The sequence below is a fragment of the Anguilla anguilla genome, chromosome 8 (genome assembly GCF_013347855.1).
Source record: "Anguilla anguilla isolate fAngAng1 chromosome 8, fAngAng1.pri, whole genome shotgun sequence".
Lineage (NCBI taxonomy): Eukaryota > Metazoa > Chordata > Actinopteri > Anguilliformes > Anguillidae > Anguilla > Anguilla anguilla.
This window is the reverse complement of record NC_049208.1, coordinates 6,843,273-6,866,990: the sequence shown is the minus strand read 5'-3', so window position 1 is coordinate 6,866,990 and position 23,718 is coordinate 6,843,273. Positions and strand designations below refer to the sequence as shown.

General features: G+C 46.6%; 1 protein-coding gene across 1 annotated transcript in view; it reads left to right on the top strand.

Annotated features, from left to right (window-relative positions):
- ahrrb (aryl-hydrocarbon receptor repressor b) overlaps nt 1-23,718 on the top strand; it is a 38,418-nt gene that overhangs the window by 2,378 nt on the left and 12,322 nt on the right. The window contains exon 3 of the mRNA XM_035428756.1: nt 559-740. Within this exon, the coding sequence (XP_035284647.1) occupies nt 559-740 (182 nt within the window). The remainder of the gene's footprint in view (nt 1-558; nt 741-23,718) is intronic.

Here is a 23,718-nt window from a genome sequence, read left to right as displayed (position 1 = left end):
TTAGTAGCACAGAATAAGAAACTCGCAACTGATTGTATTACGCTCCTTAAAGTGGTACACTTCTCATATGAACCGGATAAATTGTACAAAATTATTTTTGTTCCCTGACTTGTATATTAATGTATATGCCGCCTTTTATGTGTCCAAAGTGAGAGTAACAAAAAAGCTGGAATTTTTTTTCAATGTTTAATAACCTTTGAAAAGTTTAATTAAAAACAAAAAAACGTAAAATTCTGCTTACCAATTGTGAAGTTAGGGACCAATTCTTGCAATCATTGCAGTTTTGCAATAGTTTAATAATGGAAAAATAAAGATTTCTGCTAGATTTGACCCCCCCCCCCCCCCAGCTCATGGGGCACTGCTCTCCTTGCTCTCTCCTCACTGTGTGCCCATGTGGGAGTTTAACAGGGCGGGTTTGGGCCCGTCCCGTCCCGGCCCAGCCTGTACTATGACAACGCTCTACTCCCGTAGCTTCCTGACCGATCGCCACCCGTCACCTACCTGATCGCGCACGGCCCGGAAAAAAAAACAAAAACATTTTCTCTTTCGCGTTGCCAGGAAACCGGCAGCAGCGAACCAGAAGTCCAACCCCTCCAAGCGGCACCGCGACCGGCTGAACACGGAGCTGGACCGCCTGGCCAGCCTGCTCCCCTTCCCCCCCGACGTCATCTCCAAGCTGGACAAGCTGTCCGTGCTGAGGCTCAGCGTCAGCTACCTCCGGGTCAAGAGCTTCTTCCAAGGTAAGGCGCCACCCACCCCCACCCCCACCCCCACCCTTTAGTGTGGGAGGGGTGTGGTTTGTTTTCATAGTCAGCCAATGGCAGTCTGTGGGGTGGGGAGAGGGGTGTCACAGGTTTGTTTTCATGGGTGGCCAATCACAGTTTGGGGGCGGGGAAAGGCGGAGGCTTTGTTTTCGTGAGCGGCCAATCACAGTCTGTGGGCGGGGAGAGGCAAGCTCCTTATTTAGCTCTCTCCTGTGACTGAATGAGAGCCACTGTTGCACGCTACACCTTGCCGCTTGATTGATGCAAGCCAAAATGTGGGAGATTCTGATTGGTTGACTCTCACTGTCTCATTTCATTGGACGGCTCGAGAAGGCTTCTAGTGGCAGAGTGCATTTACTCTATCCTCACATTCCTTGGACAACGACAGCTCTCTGCGTGTGTGATCATTTCTATTCTTATTTTTATTAAAATGTAATATTGATATAATAACTTAATGATGCATGTTTTGTGGAAACCAGCCATGATATTTAGGCTCAATATTTCATGTTCATAAACATCATAACCCTCAACTCCTCTGACCCTCAATGGAAAATTTAGAGTAGAGAAAAATAAAATGCATTCCCTCTTAAGCCGTAACTCTTTTTTTCTTGGTGGAAACTTCCCCCAGTGTATTAACGCGATGTAGAAACAGTCCGACGTGCATCGATCGCTGGCATGCTTCGGTCTGTCTGTGTTGCCCTTTTTAATCTTTACGTCACTTCCCATCCGGCTTTCGCCGAGCTATTTATAGCGAGCTTCTGAAAGAAAAAGGGGCCCGGACGAACCGCGACACAGATGTCAGAAATAACGCCGCTGGTCCGGCAGCCAAGTGAGGCTCCGTGTCAGTAAAACACTGTTCTCCTTGCATGCCTCTGCATTGTCTTTTTTTCCCCCCTAAAAAGGATGTATTTTGGAGAAAATGAAATCGTGGAAAAAAAGTGCTCTATAGCACACGTAACATGTAACAGACGAGTTAGAGATTTTCACGGAGTCCGAGGTGGGATTTTAAACCCATTCAGGCTGTGGTAAAAAATAGCTCAATTTATTATGTACAGAATAATCTACATCGAAGTATTGAATATGCTTTTGCAATAATTCATCATGTTCAACAAATTAAAGGTGATGATGATGCTTCATAGTAGTCATGTTGTGTTGTAAATTGGATGGTCTGCATATTACAAATTGACAGTAAATGTAAAAAGGTCATTTTGGCCAATTACGAAGCACCATAAGTTGAAGAATTATAGTTGTAACCTCTAACCTTTGGGGGTAAAAAGAAAATTTGCCAATTAGTGAACCTTGCAAGTGCAGTTGGATAGGCTGCACATTGCATCTTATAGCCAGAGAAAACAAACTACAAACCAATTAATGAGTCGCACACTGATGCAATTAGGAGCTTCACATAGTAGAACGCATGTGAAATCTAAAGAGGTCACTGAGTTTGACCTCACAAAGTGACAGTTTAAGCCTGTGTAAGGACCTAATAACTAAAACTCGATTGTGCAAGAGAATATAAAATAAGATATTGCATTTAAGGATGTGAAATAAAGCACCATGTTTTTCTTATTGCTGTTCTACCTGCAGGAGTAAAACTTGCCTGCAGTCTCCCCAAGAGTGCATATGTCACATCCTCCACATCACACTTCACTGGCTACCTGTTACAGATCACATCAAGCTTAAAACCTTTACCCTTTTATGGCGTAAGATCACAAATATGTGATCAGAATGTTCTTAACTGAACATTCTAATGCTGATGTCACAATCACTGCTGGTAACTGAAAGCAGTGGAGTTCTAGAACACTAGCTTAGAATTCCAAAAAAAACCTACTCATTAAAAGGGTTTTACTTACAAACCTACAGGGCAGTGAATGGACCAACTCCACTCTACTCCCCAGCTACGTAGATCTCCCCATTTCTCAAACTTCAGGGTGACTGGATCTCCCCTCCCTGCCTGGCTGCTCCTGCCAGTCGTGACTCCTGTCTGTGGTCAGCCCCCAAAGTGGTCAGCACTGCAGGATCATTGGCCAGTTTCAGAAGCAGGCTGGAGACCCACTGCTCTGGCCTGCAAACCGTCCCCACCGCGTAGCAATCCCACTTTTCGTGCTAATTCAGGTTGAGGTATTTTAATGGGTTTTTAAGTTATGTTGTTATACTCATGGCTGCATTTAAAATTTGTACCTTGGCTCGTGGTTAGCACAGTTGTGCTTTTAGGCATGTTGCAGTTTTACTCCCTAATATGTTGTCAGTCAGATCTGGTACTGTTGCATCTGTTAATAACATTACATTACATTACAGGCATTTAGCAGACGCTCTTATCCAGAGCGACTTACACAACTTTTTACATAGCACTTTACATTGTATCCATTTATACAGCAGGATATATACTGAAGCAATGCAGGTTAAGTACCTTGCTCAAGGGTACAACGGCAGTGTCCTTACCCGGGAATCGAACCTACGACCTTTCGGTTACAAGCGCAGTTCCTTACCCACTGTGCCACACTCCATTTTAAGTCAAATGAACTCAAATGAACTCAGGTTTCCCTGTATTGTAAGTTGCTGTGGATAAGAGCATCTGATAAATTAATGTAATGACATATACTGAAGATTTTAAAAAAAATCTTTCTGTGCCAACATTCGTTAACACTCCTAATAGTTCTTTCTTTAGTTCTCTCTACGCAATGCAGGTTTAATCAGACAATACTCTGGGTCTTTTCGAAAGGGAACTGGATGACTAATGAGCCCATAACCCGTCGTCGTCAAGGGAACATAGGGTGGTGATGTGGCAGTCTTGGTTAAGAAGCCGGCCTTGTAATTTGGGGGGCTTTTATCTCAGCTGATCGTGCACCCTGTCCTCTCTTCTGCGCTGGTGTTCAGGGAGACGCTTAATCTACGTCGATTCGGACGAGACAGACAGCTGACTGAAACTCTGTGACTCGCCCCGCATTCGATCGTCTGCTGCGGCCAATGGCGGTCCTGAACCAGGGCGTGAGAGACAGCTTCACAGCTGCGCGCCTGCTTGATTGGCTGAGGGGGGCGTTCCTGGAAAGACAGGCGAAGAAAGGCTATAGGCTGAGAGTTGTGATGTCACAGTGGGCCAGAACTGGCACCGCTGATAGTTCTTGTGTATCTCGATGGCTGAAAGACACTCACCCTCACCGTGAGTGGTGCGTTTAATGTGCGCTCATGTCATTTACCTGATACCACACCTCTCTCACACCTATACACGTATGCTTTCACAATTAAATTTTTTTAAAATCACAATTTGCAATTATATATTCTATAATTATTTTAATTATGTTGTTTTAAATCAGTAATATAATATTACCGTAACAATTACCACAGAGTCAATCCATGGGCACTTTCTGAACTCCTACACTTGAACACCAACTGAAATTCCCTCAAGTAGCAGAGCGTTGCTCTGTGAGAGCAGTGTGTTTCTATCCCTGGCCACTAGGGGGACAGGGTAAGGGTCTGGCATGCCCCTCACTCAGACTGGGGAATACTGCACAGAGGGATTGAGTGCTATGGTGAGTCTTCAGCACTGTGCAAAGTAATATAGGAATTGCTGAGACAACACAGCGATAGCCTAAACCGCAAACATCCTTTAAAAGCACGGAGTGGACTCATTTCACAGGGTCTCAGTATGAACCATTGTTTATGGGTAGACTGAATTATCTAAAGAAACACTACTGTTTGTTACATCAAGCAAAGACATTACCTCAGCAGTAAGATGAAAGAAAGCCAGTGCACTTGCTATACTACTGCACACAGATTGATCATTTAAATTTCAAACAGTTTTCAACAGTACTGTAGGCAGTGACTTTCTAGGTTTAAACTAATTCATAATCTGAACTTTACTTCTGGAATAAAAGTGTTTTCTACAGGTCCTAAGTGTTGACAATAAACAGAACATGCCTGTGTATACGTTTAAAAAGCATGCATGGGTGGCCCTTAAGGTTGCTTATGTTGCTTGCAGCTTACTGTGGAGAGCAGTGGTTTCCAACCCTGTTCCTGGAGATCTACCGTCCTGTAGGTTTTCATTCCAGCCCTGAAAAAAGCACACCTCATTCAACAGCTAGAGATCTTGTTGAGCTGATAATTAGTAGAATAAGGTGTGCCAAATTAGGATCGAAATAAAAACCTACAGGACGGTAGATCTCCAGGAAGTGAGAAGGGAGTCACTAGTGAAATTAGAGGAACTGTATAAAGGTGCTTGTGCTCGGGGCATAAATGTGATGTCTGACACGGCTGTTGGTTTTTATGCAGCTTCGGGACAGTGGAACTGGCACAGAGGTGATACAGAGGGGTTGTCTCTGTCCTGAGCTGTACAGCACAGGTGTGGCAGCACCTCTGAACTTCTAAAGTTACCTACGCGGCGCACAGAGCCAAAATGGCGGTTTAATCCATCGCTCGCGTTTAACGTCGTCTCTCATTTTGAATGCAGGTGGTTACTAGAGCGGCTTCAGTTGTAGGTTCTGTTCCCCTTTCTGCCCTGCCCACCGACCCGTCCCGACTCACCCTCCTTACCTCCTCTTCCTCATCCCACCCATCGCCAACAGCCAGTTGGAAAGAATTATTCAAAAGTTCAAAAAATAACTGACTTCTGTCACTGTTCGCATTATTTGCACCTTCCAGGCATTCTGTGTGTTCAGTCCAGGTAACGTGACGCTAGGCATAAGATTCACATCACATTTAGTTTATCCAGAGAAAATCACACAGATTATATTTGTACAAATGATCAATTTTTACAGTTGGATATTTTACCGTAGAGGTTCAGGTTAGGTACCTTCCCCTGCTGGTCCAATGGCAGCACACCAGCCGGGACTTGAACCCACAACCTAGTTGCTAGTCCACCCAAACCACTACGCCATCATCCACATGTTGCATAATATTGATCGTCTTTTATTAAAACGTTCAGAAATTTCTCAGCATGCTTTAGTCAGTTTGTAGCCCACCAGTAGCCATTTCTGTAACCTCTTCAGGGTGTATGTGTGTCTACCCCAAGTCTTTACTACAGAAACATTACAGTTCTTCTGGGTTGGACTTGGAGCCCTGATATAGGATTTTTTTTTGTTATTTATTGTCTATAATTGGTACCAGCTGTGTGCCTATGAATCTGTAGTTCTCTGTCAGGAATATCAGAACTGGGGCTTCATTTGGCCTTTTGGGAAAATAAAATGGGTCTCTCAGTGCACTTGACACCTCACAAATTACAGTAAGATGCTGACCTTTTACTCTGCTGGGTAGTGTGTTGTGGAGTAATCTGTAGTACTGTTGTGCATCAGCATTCCCTGCAGATGCCTTGCACAATAGTGTGCGGCAGAGTGCTCTCCTCATGTCAGTTTACCTAGATTTGAATTTCCCCACAACATTCCTGTGGCATGCCTCTATTGTCATTCATGACGATTTATCTGTAGGATCTCTGCTTTCTGTAAATAAGACGAATCAGCACTCTCCAAAGAATGGCATTAATTGTCAGGAAGGTGCCCACGGCAACATGGGTGGCAAACTGGAGACCTTAATCCAATCAGAATCTGTCGGAGGGCTTGCGTGTAAAAATGCGGTTGAACTCATGACTGAGACATTAGCATGAAACGGATGTAATTCCCGTTCATATCAGAGGCCTCGCATGCAAATGTCGCCGTATCTCGTGGAGTAGTGGCACGTGAATAATTGCATAGATTGGTCCTGTGTTGCAAAGGCCATAAGGTAATGACCCCCCCTCCGAGCCACGCCTGGTCTAGACACAGAGCATTGTGTCTTTAATAGGGCCAAGCTCAGCACGCAGCGTGTGGACGTGTGGGACTCCGTGCGGCTCGGTTCACATCACAGCAGAATCCTTTGTTAGTCCAACACTGCTGCCGGACCGTTGTCTCCGGCAATTACGCTCAAACTCGGCCGCTGCGGTGCTAAAGTTGCGGCTGCCAGTGAAGTGAGTTGTCAGTGCTTAGAAAACGGTCACGCAGACCCGGCCAGAACGAAAGCCTCGCGGAATCGCGAGCTTCGGTTGGAGATTTGAGCGAGCCTGCGCACGAGAGCGTGATGCGTTCTGTCGCTGAAGCCGGGCACCCACCGCACGCGTCGCGTATGCGTCGCGTAAACAGCAGGGCGAAGCCGCACGGCGCGACGCGTAGGGTGTCTCCACTGGTTCCGTTTGTGTCGCGCAAAGGCTTGCGTAAAAGCTATATATTCCTAGTAGCTCTCGCAGTCTGCAGTGGGCTTACATCGTGTATTTCACGTTTGTTCACGACTGTTGATTATGGGTTAAGTGAATACTTTGGTGAGAGACCTTTTTCAGTTTGTTAATTTGGTAATATTTCGTTAACTCGTAAATACGTGAGAAAGTAAACGCTTTCAAGAATTACCATAAACTTAAATCGCAACGTAGCCTGCATAACAATCAATCTCAAACTGTATTAATTTATTTGCTTGGTTAACAAGCGTGCCAATTTCATGAAGAATATGTAATGATCATAATAATAATAAATAATCCGTAATCAACCATTGGGAATTCCCGTGTTGTCTTGTCATTCACGTCAAAACATTTATAGGATTATATTTAGTAAAATCAGCTAATCATGAAAAAGACAGTAACAGTTTAATCTTGAAGGGATATGAACACCACAACGCCATGAACACCGGAAGCTTTGAAGTACAAGTGCGATAGGCTACGTCTTTCTGTGGTGTATTTTCAAATTTACCCCACCCCCTCCGCAAAATAAGACAGCGAAACTAAGTTTGCCTTTTCCCCAGGTTCCAGTTATTTATTTATTTATTTATTTTTACAAAACGAAAAGGCTTGTATTTTTTTTTGGTGCTTATAAAATATCTGGGAGGTAACTAGGGACACACCCCCAGTAATATAAGGATGAAATATAAATCAGAGCATGTATACCTAGCATTTTAGAGCATATTTCTGTGTATAAACAGGCCATCGTGACGCGCGACAAGCCGAAAAAATAGAACTGAAGCGAAAAACTACGCTTCAGTTCGCTTGTGTCGCGCGAGCTTCGCAGCCGGTACGCGACGCGTTCGCATCTGGTGGAGACGACGTCGCCCGCTGCCGTTGTAATAACAGTACTTCAACTACGCTTCAGTTACGCGCGTAATACGCGCGTAGTGCGCTCGCGGCCGATACGCGTGCGGTGGGTGCCCGGCTTGAGAGTTAATAGCCCCCGAACACCCGTGGCGCGAAAACGAACAGCTCTTGAAAAGTAACGGCACTTTTACTCGCAGTGCGGAGTTTGGTCTCCTAATCTGCGCACTTTTCCTTTACAAATGATTGCTTTTAACAGCGCCTTCATCAAGGAAAATCCCCAATTAAGTTCTTAATTATGTATGAAAATTATATTATGTATAAGTTGTATTACAGTAATGCAGTAGTTTTATTTTCTAAAAAACTGACGAGGGGTGAGGTTTAAAAAAAAAATTATCTAAAAACTATCGATAACTGATTACATCCTTTTTAAAGGGTCCTTTTGAAACAATACAAAGTTAGCTACAATTCTAATTTTATAAAAAATACAGAGCAAATATTAAAACACAGTTTATCATTAGGCTAATTGTTAATCTGTTCATAGGCTGAAATGAGCTTCCTGTATATTTGATATAGGCCTATAGAAAATGCACAAATAGGACAGAACATGTTTTGAAGGAAAAACAAAGTTGTCCTAAGAGTGCAAAGACCAGAAAGGCAGAGTTATCATTCCCAGTGCAGGGAAGAAAAGAAACAATTGGCCCCAGTTTGCAAGTCAGTGCAAGGCGCTGCTCATTCTGTTCACAGTCACCCTCTCTCCAGCGCCTGTGTTTCTCCACATCAGCGACTGGCGTGCGGAGCGTTTAGATATAAGGCACGCCTGCCACCGTTCTAAGTGGTTGCTTACAATGAGCTTACGGACGACACAATAGGATTTCTTCACACATACGTTTGTGTGTGAGACTCTTTTGTGTGACCTCAATTAAAACAGAGGTCAGGTGACCTGGCACATCACAGAGGGTTCCCCGGCCAATGAGCAACAGCCCCTTTGTCACAGAGAGAGAGGTTCACACGCAGCCCTGGGGGGGTCCCCCAAATACACCAGGAGTTTGGTGGGGTTGGGGTCGCCTGGAGCCTCAACATATTATCATTATATTATTACGCATTGGTCATGGCTGTACAATTGCAGTTACAGTTTACACTATAACATGTAACAAACCTGCAGTAAAACGGTGCAGGTTGATGTTAGAAGACCAACGGGCCGTCATTTTGCGCACATTTCCAGTTGCTGTGCAAGCATCCTTCACACACGTCTCGGCAAGATGCTTCGATTTGAGAATTATCCATTTAGAAGTCTAGAAATTATGGCTTTTTTTTTTTTTTTTTTTTGGCTGGTGATGTGTCCAAAACAGAAAAAAGTATGTTGCCGGATAAGCCTGCGTCTTTTTTGAAATATAAACTAATTTAAAAACCTTATAGAGCTGTATGGGTGAACATCACATATTACTTCAGTGTAAATTTCATCAGGAGGAGAGTAAAATAAAAAAGAAACGAAGAGGTGGGCGTGGCAGAGAATCGAGCAATTTTTTCAGCACGTCATGGAGCCGTTGCTCTGAATGGAAAGAGAACAGAGAGCGGCCGCGGGTAGCGAACGCTGCACTCGTGCACAACCGCGATAGCGTGACAGCGCCCCGGCAGGAGCTCCGAGCCTCCGGGGACGTGCGTGTAGCGCGGGGAGAGGGGAAGGCGTGTTCCCGAAGCGCTTCAGTTGTAAACAACGGTACGGCTCCAGCACTGACGGCCTTAACGGAGATCGGCCTCCGAGGTTTTTAAAAGAACGATAGCCTGTACGATGGGAGAGGCTTTGTTGTCCAAGCGTAATTTCTGTGTAAGGAAAAGTCTATTCACGTGTGAGGATGGAGTAGCCTACTGATTAAGTCTGTAGGGTGGAGGTTCTGGCCCTAAGAAGGGTTGAACAAGGTACATGAACATGGTTTGCATCAGTTAATATTCAGCTGTATCATTTGATAGTGTAAAACAAATATGCAAATGAATTAATGCAACAAGTCCTGCTGAGTGAATTATCAAAGCATATGCATGTATTGTCTTTCTGTGCATCACTTGAGCATTTTAATTTTTTTTTTAACTCATGAAAGAGGTTTTCTCAACGTTTTTTTTTAGCTAAGCTGAAGCTGAAAGCTTAAAACATTTCATATAATCCCTTTATCATTGAAATGATGTTAGGCTATGCATTATTTGCTGTCTCTAAAGAATTATCAGAGATGTACCAATACATCAGAACCTCTATTTTCTGGCTAGCTATTAATGAATACTTAACTAATTGCAGCAAATTTGTACAAAATGGATCTTATTTCAACCCTTTGGACTAAAAACAAAGGTGTGTAAACCCAAGGAATTCAATGACTATGTTTAGAAAAGATAAGCTCACAGTAAGTTTCAGTTAATATGAGGCAAAACAAAAAGATTCAAAAAAGATTTTCACATCTTGCCTTCATTAGTTTATCCCTGTGACGAAAAATGCTTGTTTTAAATGGGCTTTTGACACATTGCAACACAACCTCTACTTCTCACGTTCAGTTAGGAAATACTGACTCATAATGAGCTAAATAAAAATGAATGTAGGGAAGTAATTATCTTTTTTTTAAAAAAGCTGTGTGAAGAACAGTACTGTAATTGTGCAATGATACCACATTGCTGGCGGATTGGAACATGGGACATATTGCCCTTTTCTCTCTGGCGTTGCGTGACGCTTAATATTGGCATTGGAGGCCCGTGTCCGTGTCCCCCATGTCAAACAGTGGAGTTGCAAGGATAATGCCTCTGCACCGCCTCCTCCCCAGCTGTCTCCGGATGAGGTTAAGCTTCTGATTTTGGCAGCCCTTGCCAGCTGGATGTGAGATGAGCAGATGCTGAGGCCTTAGAGGCCGTTGGGTCACTGGATCCTGCCCTGTAAACAGCCCCCCCCCCGCCCACCCACCCTAAAAAAACCCCCCAAAGTATTAAGACAGTTTTTGCTCTTCATCAAGGGTTTCTTTTAATTGCTTTCCGATAAGATGTGGTCAGGTGGTACGAAGGAAGAGGCACACATTGAATGTCTGGATCAGGGGTGTCCGGTTGTATCCTGCTGTGCTGGGCTAAAACAAAAACCAGCACCCACACCGGTCCTTTTCGGGTAGGTCTGGACACCCCTGGTTTGTGTAGACTTATGGGGCTCTATCAGCAGACTGTGCCGTTGTATGATAGAGATATTAGACCACAGTTTTCAAGTTGAGTATCTTCCTTTAATGCTGGCAGTCTTTTTATGTAGTGTTTCAGGTTGTTTATTCTTGTGTCTGACAAAAAAAAAAAAGGCCAAAGTACGTTTTCACGGAAACAAGTCACGCCTGACAAAAATTTCAGACAGCCCTGTAAGTCTAATGTCTGAACATGTGAGCGCAGACATGCTTAGGAATGTTTTGTGCTTGGAATAGAAGCAGTAAATGTATTTAGGGCCACTCAAAGACTGTGACATAGGCTGAGGAATTTGGTTAATTCAATTCGCCCTCAGTGCAACCTAGATTCACGCGGCAGAAGCACAAGCAACAGTCGGTCCTGGTGTCTCCTGTATTAGCGTTTAATGCACTTCCTGTGCCCGAATCCGCAATGGGAATTCTGCTCTTCCGGGCTGGAATTCCCTCCTGCTCATCTGATATACATTTGAAATGCAGGAGTCGTTTTTCTTTTTTTTTTTTTTACTTCCGCTCTTTCTCCGTCTGTGCAGTGCGTTCATCTGCAGGTAAAATGCAAATAATCCCCCCTGGGGGGTGGCGTTTAGTCATACAGAAGCTTAGCACGTGCTGCTCAGAGAAAGCCAAATTTCAAGTTCAAAGCTCAACACTTCCTTGCGTACAGTACTTGCCTACTTTGTGAGCGAGCTCATCGGTGACCTCCGGTCTAGACCAGTGGCTTCCTCAAAGTCTGATAATGGAGATCTCATCCAGAGAGAGCACTGTGAGATCACTAGAAAAGATTAAAGCTCGGAAAGGGAAGAGAACTATTGGGCCGTGCTCTGTTTCTGTTGCTGAGGCTTGTCATCGTAGCTCAGAGGCTCGTAGCCAGTAGGTTACCGGTTTAAATCCCACCTGGTGCCGGTGCACCTTTTGAAAGAAATTCACAGATCTGATTGGTGTCAGCATGTGACTTCAAATGGAAAACTGAGGCTGTGCCGAACAAGAGCCTTAGTCAGACAAAATGGCGTCTCTCCAAATTTGCAATGTAAATAAGTAATGCGGATGACGAATGCTCACGACTGCAAGTGAGAAAACCGGTCTCATCTTTGTGATTGTAGCACTTCAGCTGTGAGGTCAAAAAGATTAATCTCTTCCTTATTATTAGGGCCTTTGGATTATGTTCTGTATGATGTTTCTATAATGTATGTTTTTATTTGAAATATGGAGCATCTTGGACTTTTAATATTTGGGTTTTGAGATGTTATTTCTGCACAGAATTTCCTTCAGTGCTCATATCAGTAACCCAGTTTATTTAATGTGCTGTCGATTTCGGGTCTTCTCTGAAGGGGGGAGTCTGTTTTCTGCCAGCACATCAATAAAACGGATAAAATTTAAATAAAAGCCTTTCTTGAAACCTGACAGGTGATTGGGTGGAGACTTGATTCACAGTCGGTTTGGTGCTGTGTATTTTGTCGCTGATGTCATCCAAAGTATATAACGCCGTTGTTTATATTGAACTGTCCCCCCAACCTTACTTGTTGTGTCTGTTGCTGTTTGGCTTGAAATCATTTTTGTATGTACATATAAAAATAGAAACAATGACAAAAAAAATTACCTCAAATCTGTGTCCAAGTCTGTCCATGACAAGTCCAAGGCCAAGGCCAGGATGACGTACAGTACGGGCAGGATGTACGGTTAATGTGGTTTACTGTCCTTTCATGCTAATGATTTGCACAAGTCTCTTTCATGTTAAATTTCATATACTTTGACTCCCCCCTTCCTCCTCCCTCCTCCCTCCTCCCTCACATCGTACACACACACGGGGGGGGGGGGCACACGTTTACCCATAATGCACTTACCGTGGCCTGAGCATCAAAGCCCGCGTGCTCTCTGCGAGCGGGTACTGCGGGGCGGTTAGGGAGAATGTGATTACCGCACACGCAGTGCCAGTCGCTGGCCCCGCCGATGTCACATTATCCCCATTAATGTGCAAAATAAGCGTGTGTGTGCCTCCCCCCTCCCCTTCCCCCCCCCCCACCCCCCCCCCAGCTTTCGTCTGCCCAAGAGCCCACATTAACCGTGAGGTGGGCCCTCGCCCTAGCTGACGCTCGGTCCCATAAAGGACACACCGGGCCCGGTCGCACGCGATGCCGTTCGGATGCTGCGAAATGACCCCAATATGCCATTAATGAGATTACCATAAAGACTCCGCCCTCCGTCCCAGTGCCGTGGACACAATGCCTGGCCCTCGCACGCAATGTTACGAACAAAGACGTTTTATCTGTGGTCCTTCTAAAATGGCACCCAGGGGTGGTTCTGCCACATGAGAATGAAAAAGAACTCAGGGAAAGTGTTCGGTTGGTCATGCTGTGCATTAGCAGTCAGTTTGACTGGGCACGTTGAACTAGCACGCACCCTACATCTTTCAATACTTACATTCACATTTTTGAGAACGTCCCAGAGAAGCAAAAACAAATCCATTTTACTTCAAATGCCAAACTTTTATCAAAGAACAGCACAAGGTGCCATTTGAGCACTTGCTTTTCCACATAATTGCATTGCAGAGCTTTCCTGGCCAGCGACTGTGGGCTCGCTGTGTAGCCTCGGGCTCTGATAAATCCACCCCTTGAGAAATAAAAATAACACAGCACGCTGGTTATAGGGACCTAATGGACAATGGAACACACACCTTTCATCTTCTCAGAACATCTCTGCTAGTATATCTTCTCTCCTGCGCCACAGTGAGCAAGAATAAGTGGTGCATCATAATAATAATAATAATAATAATAATAATAATAATTATTATTATTATTATTATTGTTGTTGTTAATAATAATAATAATAATAATAATAATAATAATAATAATAATAATAATAATAATAATATTGCTTCTACTTTAAAATGTAAAATACCCACCTCACTGAACTACCCTGAGGATAAATCTTACACATTATGACTTCCCAACCTTTCCATCCCTGTAAAGCCCTTTACTATCTCAAATATTACATTATTTATCGTAGCAGACATGCTCTTTCAGGGCGATTTAACAGAACTTTATTTAACAGCACACAGAGCGGGAAAGAGAAATTCTGCTTGAGTGCCTTGTGATACAATAGGACTCAAGCAAATGCCCTACCCAGGAGTAGTCTGACCTATGTGAGCTAGCTATGTAGCCTCTTTAAATATATGTATTTTGTTTACTGCCTTGCCATGTGTTAGATTGGCGGCCTGTCCATGGTGTATTCCTGCCTCTCGCCCAAATGCATGCTGGGATAGGCTCCAGCCTCTTCCAAGACCCTGTCCAGGATAAGCGGGTATAGATAATGGATGGACCCTGTCCGGGATAAGTGGGTATAGATAATGGATGGACCCTGTCCGGGATAAGTGGGTATAGATAATGGATGGACCCTGTCCAGGATAAGCGGGTATAGGTAATGGATGGACCCTGTCCAGGATAAGTGGGCATAGATAATGGATGGACCCTGTCCAGGATAAGCGGGTATAGATAATGGATGGACCCTGTCCAGGATAAGCGGGTATAGATAATGGATGGACCCTGTCCAGGATAAGCGGGTATAGATAATGGATGGACCCTGTCCAGGATAAGCGGATATAGATAATGGATGGACCCTGTCCAGGATAAGTGGGTATAGATAATGGATGGACCCTGTCCAGGATAAGCGGATATAGATAATGGATGGACCCTGTCCAGGATAAGCGGGTATAGATAATGGATGGACCCTGTCCAGGATAAGCAGGTATGGATAATGGATGGACGGAGGGACGGATGTTTACTGCCTCGTTCTGAAAATGGCTGCTCTCAGGCTCTGAATGTTCCGGAAAACCCGCCGCTGACTCTCACCGCTGGCGAATAATTGAGTTACGGTGTTTCACAGCAGTGGGAGAACAAGCAGATCCCAGTTCATCAAACGATTCGCAGACAGTGGGTCCCGTGGAGCTTCCGCGCGGGGGTCAGGGGTTAATTACGGGGCTTGATTTGGCCGCGTGAGTCTATTTCAGTCCTGTCTTTGAGGCCGCATGTATTTCCTCTTTTTTCCCCTGTTTTTTTTAACATTTTATTTATCGTGCCTGTTGCCGTGTGTTTGAAGGGAGAAATGCAGATGATGTGGATTTTGAAAGGTGCTGGTGACAGAACACTTGGAAGTCCTGCTTTGGAGGTTTTTTTTCAGAGCCCGTCCTGAGATTAATATACTGGGCTTCCAAGTGGTCCGTATTGCCTACAGTAAAGGCATTTACCATAAGAGCAGGCATGGCCCTATAGGCTTGTGGGAAATTTGGACCAGGACCACGTCCTTAGCCTGCTATGGCTGGGAGCCTATGGCAGTGGGGTAATATAACTGTCTTCATAGGGCCTGTTTAGACTTGGACAGTGTCCCTTAGGTCCCCACTGCATACTGCTGGAGGTGTCCCATTTTTCAATGTAGAAGGTCCTGCACGTCACGTGTACATAACATCTTTGAGTTTGTGGGTATCAGATTGCAATTAATATTTTCTCTGGGTTTAGTGTACTAATTGCCTTGACCGGACTGGAGAACTCCTTTAGTTTGGCTTTAAATAGGCCCAGTATTGATTCATACGTAAGAAGTAATGACTCAGTGTTTCATATGCTGAAGTTCAGCTACGCTGTAGCCTTTTTTCGGTATGCTACGGCAAGAGTTTCACCGGCCCCATCTGGCCCGTGTCCCGTTAGAAATGTTCTGGGAGGTGCCAGCGGTTGTCGCCGGCGTGCTACAGAACCCCCCCCCCGTCCCGCGTCGTCTCTCACCCGAGCGACCGTGACGCGCGTCGCGTGCGACCGAGCGCCGCCGCGGACGAGTACAGAGAGCGAAAAAACCCCCGTTCGTGCGAAGAGGCGAGGAAATGGGCCGACCGCGACAGCCACAGAGAGCGCTGGCTGCCGGCCGTCCCCCGCCTGGAGGGAAGCCAGGAACCTGCTCCCCCCTCCACCCCCCCTTCCACCCCCTGCACCCGCCACCCCCCCCCCCCCCTTCCACCCCCTGCACCCGCCACCCCCCCCCCCCCCCGCGCCACCCCCCGCCCGCCCCCCCCGCCATGCCAAATAACAGACCGACGCTGTCTCTTTAAGAGGCTCTGTCGCTAAGTGGGCGGAGCCTGGGCTTGCGTGACTGCACAGGCAGAGGCTCTGACCTCCGTAAGGGGGCCATGAAAATGATCCGCTGTTTAGAGGTGAGCGGGGGGGGGGGCGGGGGGGGGTTGTGGAGTTGGCTTCTGCAAAATAAAAAAGCTTGTCTCCCCCCCCCCCCCCCATCCACCCTCCCCCTGGTCCTACACCCCCCAGACACAGCGCTATACCCAAAGGGGATGTTTATCTGCATAACACACGTGCACACAAATCACGCGACGCACACTCACGCACACTCACGCACATACACAAATGCACACACACACACACACACACACTCACGCACATACACAAAGGCACACACAAACACACACACTCACGCACATACACAAATGCACACACACACACACACACTCACGCACATACACAAATGCACACACACACACACACACTCACGCACATACACAAATGCACACACACACTCACGCACACTCACGCACATACACAAATGCACACACACACACACACACACATAGGCACACAGGCACACACACACACAGGCACACAGGCACATACACACACACACACACAGGCACAGAAGCATCTGATGATACACAACACACCACTGGTACTACAGCTCTCGAGAGGGGGGAGACAAAATAATCTGTAAATTCACGATGAGCTATTTTTGTCTGAGGAACACAAGTGGGCTGGAAGCCTGCTTAGCTGTGTGTAATGGCCTGTATTACTAGTAAAGACCCTTCATGATGGTCTGGTGATTTTGCCAGTAGTGAGAGACGAAAGCTCGAACCCTCAGATTCGCAGGACACAGTAAACAGAGCAAAGTCTCTTAATCTCCTGCTTGGGTTGACGCAGTCCCCAAAAGACCTGAAAATCCTATGTTTGGGAAAAATGTTATATGGTTTGTATGTGTGTGTGTGTGTGTGTGTGTGTGTGGTGTTAGGAAGGCGGTGAAAGAGAGAGTGTGTGTTGCTTGAAGAGAGAGAGAGAGAGAGAGAGAGCCTTCAAATTTTATTTTAGGATGAATTATGCTTCACTTGCACAAATCAGACACACCCACACCACTCATGCACATACTTAAATACATATGTGTGTGTATGTGTATGTTCTGAATTCATGCATGAACATAGACACAAGCTCTTGCAAGCTTGCCCTGTGCGATTGGGGCATATGTAATGACACACAGTCACTTTCCCCATAAGAAGGTATTCTGCTGAAGATGACTGCATCAGCCGTGTTTGCAAGGCAAACTTTAAGCTGTGCATTTAAATATGAGCCATTTAAAAGTGTCAGTTCACAAATGTGAATGTTGAATTATTTGAGGTCACGCAAATGCACACACATGCATTTGGAGAAGAAGGCCGGATCTCTTTCTCAAAGTGATTCAAGAAGTTAGCGTGCATGGTTCTGTTTTGCATGGAAGCCATATGTTCTGAAGTTGCATAACTTCAGCATTGGTGGATACATGAATTTTTAGAACTTTTTGTAGAAATGGAGCTCCTTCATAAAGCAGGGCCAGGTCTTGGACCGATACACATGTTACTTGGAAAAGTTACACAGGATATATAAATACTTAAAGGTACTTCTGTAAGGGCAATTTAAAATACAGGTCTAAGAGCAGTTCAACCTTTTTATTACCAGCTTCACTGGTTTAACCCTTTGAAGAGTTTTTTTTTTCCTCCAGAAATTCTGAGTGTTCTGGAACTCCACTGCTTTCTGTTACCAGTAGTGATTGTGACATCAGCATCAGAATGTTCAGTTAAGACCATTCTAGTCGCACGTTTGTGATCTCGCACCTTAATGGGTTAACAGTCCATCCAGGGAACAGGTGGATGTTGCACCACACCAGGTTCCAACAGATACCTGCGCGCACACACACACACACACACACACACACAAATGCTAACGGTGGAGGACCGGTTCCTTAGCGCAACAGGAGGGTGAACACAAAGGTGGGGGGGGGGGCAGGTCTCCTCATCCTCGCCCCCTCGTGGTTTCCCATGGCGACCGTGCTCAGTGCAGACTGCCGACCGGCTCCCTGACTCCTGTTCTCCAGAAGCCCTCTGTGAAGTGTCAGCAATGTGGAGCGCGTCTGTCTCTCCTGCTCACAGACGGACACGCAGAGATGTTTTTAATTCTGCCGAGATGTATCCCGGAGCTTCCTGGCTGCGGTCGCCGGGCCGTGGCGAGTTCCTCCTCGCGTCTCGGCCCCCGCTTCTGTCTTCTAAAAACATCCTCTCCGGTCAGTCACCGGCCACGTTTTTTTTAAATGCTCTTTGCGAGAGGTAAATCTTTTCTTCTCTTGCCGACGCGGAGCGGCCCTGAACAGATCATAAACCCGCGGCAGAGTTCCAGCAGACCTTATACGTGTTCCTGTGAGCGGGGGGCAGATTCCTTTACTAAAGGAAAGAGAGGAAAAGCATATGGTTTTCATTCTTTTCACAAATGATCTAATGATCTAATCTCGGGTTTGCTCACCCAGGGAATGCATGACGGTGCTTCAAAAGACGCTCCTGTTGGTGAAGTCACCAAATTGCTTCATATTTATTGTGGATGTTTTGGGTTTACAGAAAGAGGCTAGCAGCCATTTGGAAAACATCCACAGGGAAAGTACAGAACAAACACCAGTGGCAGTGGCCCGCACAAGACATTAATAAATATTTATCTGGAGATGTTACCCTCTCATTGGCTCTGAGGACCTCCTTGTGTTGTAATACTGCTTGTTAGCTAGCGCTAGCTCAGCAGGTTCAGAATAGTGAACAATGCAGCAGCAGTAGGAGATCAGTGCAGCAAATCTAAGCAGCCTGTGTTACAGTTCACTTCTACAGCTGTGGTTAAAACCCGTATCTGAGTGTGTATGTACTGTATTGGGGTGGGTCACCGAAAGCATGTTTGCTCAACACGTGGGCCGTGGGCTTGGTAGGTTTGGGAACCAATGCTGTGTGTAGAACCAAAGCTGATTGCACTGGCGGGGGCGACATAGCTCAGGAGGTAAGAGCGCTCGTCTGGCAGTCGGAGGGTTGCCGGTTCGATCTCCCGCCCTGGGGCGTGTCGAAGTGTCCCTGAGCAAGACACCTAACCACTAACTGCTCTGGTGAATGAGAGGCATCAGTTGTAAAGCGCTTTGGATAAAAGCGCTATATAAATGCAGTCCATTTACCATTTACCACTGTGCATGGAGTGTTGATGTATTTGTCCTGCCCTGCGTTGAGCAGTCACAGGCAGGACGGTGCTGTGTTTCGGTGGTCTGCTGTCCCCGTGCGGGGGGTTTGGGTAAGGCTCAGCGTACTGCAGGCAGCATGCTGCACGGAGCTGGCAGGGGGAGAGGGAAGATGCCCCACGCCCCACCCCACCCCGTCCCGCCCCGCCCCCTACACACAATGCCCCGCCCCTCTGCACGCGATGCGTGTAGCTCCAGGGTTTAGTCACCACACTCTGGGAATCCCACCCCTGCATGCAAACTGACACACACTACACGCATACACACACACACACACACACACACACACACCCTCCTCCACCCAAATGCACATGCACACACACACTACACCCCCCCCCCCACCCAAATGCACATGCACACACACACTACACACACACACACCCCCCCCACCCAAATGCACATGCACACATGCACACACACGCTACACACACTACACACACACACACACACACTCACACACACAGCACACACACACACTACACATGCACTACACACTCACTCACACACACGCACACGCACAAACCCACTCCCCCACACACACACACACACAGGCACGCACACATTCCACACACGCTACGCACACAACATGCACTCACACATGCACGCACGCATGCACATACACCACACACACATACTACACACACACACCCTACACACACTACACGCTCTACACACACGCATGTCTGCATGAATGGACAGTCATGCAGGTGTGAGCAGGCCTTTATGTCTGAGCTGTTTCGGCTCTGTTACTCATGCGTTGTAACCCGGCTGTGTCTGACTGATCTGTGTTCTGCTCCAGCTGAATCTTCCCCTTGAGGTCTTTTCTAGCATGCTAAGTGTACTGCAGATCTGTGCGTGTATTTTTAATGATGCATGACCTTGTTATCCTCAGTGAGTGGGTAGCAGCGTTGCTTTTTTCTTTTCATTGATTTAAAATGCTTTCTTAACTTTTTATCTCATTCCATCCTAATATTTTTTTTTTTGGGACCCAAGAAATTGTGATTGTGGCCTGGGGGCAGGGGGCAGGGGGTGGTGGGGGTGGTGGGGGTGCTCCCTTGTATGAGGGCCTGGGCTGCAACATCATCATCCTAATTGTTGTGTGATGTTCAGGTGCAGGGCTGCGGGGGGGTGGGGGGTGGGGTGGCGGTTGAGGGGGTATCTGGTTTGGGGTGCTCTCCCTGTGTGGGATTTATGAGTTTTGGGGGTCCAGTCCAAGCGCAGCAGAGACTTTCTCTCTGCCGCTCAGTGAAACCTGACTCACAGCTCGGCATCTGGTAATCATCCCGTTAGATGTCCTTCTCTGGTGAAATTTTAAAAAAGGGCTTTATCGCTTTGCTCAAGTTTACTGCATCCAGGTCTGCCTCTCCGTGTGCACTTTCCGTGCGGAAGATTCATTGTGGATATACACGGGGTGCCTGTAGAGATTCTGTGTGGGGAAAAAAAGCCTCCCGAGTTTATGTCATAGAAAACTTTCAAATCAGATTCACATGGCAGTGTTTAGAGGTGCTCCATGGTGTGTGGTTGAATCCCAACCGTGCCAGTGCCGACTGTGACTCCTCCCATGTGAAAACATAGCGTACTACTAAGCATGCTTGATATAAACTTTGATTAGTATACTTCAAGTATTCTTAAATATAAAATAGTATACTTCGAGCATACTTCTGCGTACTGGTTTTCACATGGGTAGCCCTGCAGGACGGTAGATGGTTGGTGGTAGAGTCCAGGGTTAGAGAGAGAGCTCAGGCACCAGGGGGCCTGTGTCTCATCATTCTCCAGCACCGAGTAAAACCCGGATACCCTCCCAAATGTGGAACATGGACTGAAGTAAAAAAAAAAAAGAAAGACAAAGGGTTTCTGGGTTTTACTCAGCGCAGTTGAGGATGGTAGATCTGCAGGAACAGGGTTGGGCAGCCCTGCTCTAGCTGTTGAATGAGGTGCGCTTTGTTGGGGTTGGAGTGAAAACCTACAGGATGGTACAGTAGATCTGCAGGAACAGGGTTGGGCAGCCCTGCTCTAGCTGTTGAATGAGGTGCGCTTTGTTGGGGTTGGAGTGAAAACCTACAGGATGGTACAGTAGATCTGCAGGAACAGGGTTGGGCATCCCTGCTCTAGCTGTTGAATGAGGTGTGCTTTGTTAGGGCTGGAGTGAAAACCTACAGGATGGTACAGTAGATCTGCAGGAACAGGGTTGGGTAGCCCTGCTCTAGCTGTTGAATGAGGTGTACTTTGTTGGGGTTGGTGTGAAAACCTACAGGACTGTAGATTATCATTTGATTTGATTAGATCTTTATTGTCACTGTGCTTAGAACAATGAAAATCTGTTTAGCAGCTCTTCAGCAGTGTAGATCCAGATACAGGGTTGGTTATCAATGATACAATAAAAGCAGTTACAGAGATGAGGTTTGCCGCTGAGCTCTGAAGGCTACGTGGTTGTCATGGCGCTGTAGACCTCCCATCGCCCTTGTGGGTGAAAGCGCTCGCTAGCACGCGGTGCGAGCAGATGGATTTGGGCACCGTAGATACCTCACGCACTCCTGGGGAAAGTGATGAACGTGGGAACGCGACCTTCTGACTGCTTTCACTGTTTTCACCCGGAGAGCTTTGCTAACCTTTACGGGATTACCGCGAATACACGGCGCCCTAATTATTTAATATTTGTTTACAAAATAGGCTTAAAGACAAATCAGAAAAAAACATCTGTGCGCTGCCCTGCATGGGTCAGACCAGCTGACGTATTCCAAAGTACAGAAACCTTTAAAAAACAAACAAACAAACAAACAAAAAAAAAACCCGGCATTTTAGGGAAGCTAGCTAAAATGTCTGACGCACAGATAAGTATCAATCTGTTGTGTAGTGCATAGCTAACAGTCTGAATGCTTAACAAAGTTACCATTTTGTTACCGTATTACGCTCTCCGAAACCACGTTTGAAGGCTTAATGTGGTTAGCATCCACATGAAGTGCAGCTCAGAACTGCCGTTGGTGAAAGGGGGTATTGACCCCAGCATGGAAGCAATCCAGTCTTCACTGCTGACCATGTGACCCACAGACGGCTGTAGTGATGTCATTCTGAAAAGAGGCTTTTTGTGGCACCAACCCCTATCCATGAGCCTAATTTATGGGGGGATAGGGGGTTACACCCCCCCCCCCCACACACAATATTAATGGGTCAAATAAGCCCCCCTATTACCAAACGGGCCAAGTAAGCCCCCCCCCCCACCCCAAATATTACCAAACGGCGCTACCACCACCCACCAGAGGGGGAGATGGGCCAAAAACCGCGTGGAAATGAAGCACCCGCCACATTCTCACGGGCCTCACTGTGGGAGACACAGCCAGTGACTGACGGTCCGTTCACAGACTGTCTCACACCACAGCAGACTGTCTGCCACAACTTCCTCATCTGTTATTACGCCTTATTTGAGAAGCGTGGTTGCCTAGCAACATGACTTCATCCATTTATGCTTATGTTATGCGGAATATGGTTTTCCGAGTTTTTTTTTGAACCTTCAGTATTCAGGTACCTTGCTGAAGTTTTCTGAAGTTTTTTTTTTTTTTTTTTTTTGCATGTAGCAGCTAGAATGCAATTGCAATTGCGGACTTTCAGCTGAATGGTTATTTTTCAGTTCTTTCAGGCTAAAAGAATATATATGCGCTACTTATCTGGATGAGAAATCAAAGACAAAATACTATGATCAACCTGAGAGCAGGACGGTTTACAGAAATGGCCATTTGCCAATCTTGGTTAGTTGTCTACCATCTTGCTTTCTCCTGATTGGCTGAGCCAGATAGCCGTCAATTTAGTCGAGTTCTTGCAACCGCCGTGCTTCCTCCGCACCCTTTTGATTGGCTGCGGGCTCCTCGTTGGCGGTACACTGTTTTTTCGTTGTCGCCTGTCGGTTTGAACCCAGCTGCTCCAGTTGGCCTCCTGAAGCTTGATGTGCAGTCCCTGCCCCCCGCCCCACACCCCCTCCCGACCCCCAAACGCAGCCCCCAGCACAAAGCCGCAGATCTCTTACCCTCTTCCCTGTGCGTGCGTGTGGGTGTGACCCCCCCCCCCCCTCCACCCCACCCCCCCCTCCCCCCTCCTCGATCTCTCCCCTCTGGCCTTCGTGACACGACCTCTTGTTTTTGAAGCGGGCGGAGAGGCCGAACCTTCCGACAGGAGCGTGTGGTAATGAGATCATCGCCTGGATTAGCGTGCCTCGCGCTCCACAAACACGGAAAGCGCCATCTCTCGCTCTCCCCTTCGCCGATCTCATGAGGAACGGTTCGAGGACGGCCCCGCCCCCCAAAACCGCCCCCCACACGCGAAATTGCCGGCTCCCTCCCCCCCACCACCACCACAGCTCCCACCCGAAGCACAAATTAAACCCTCACCTGTTTTCCTAACTCTTTCCGCA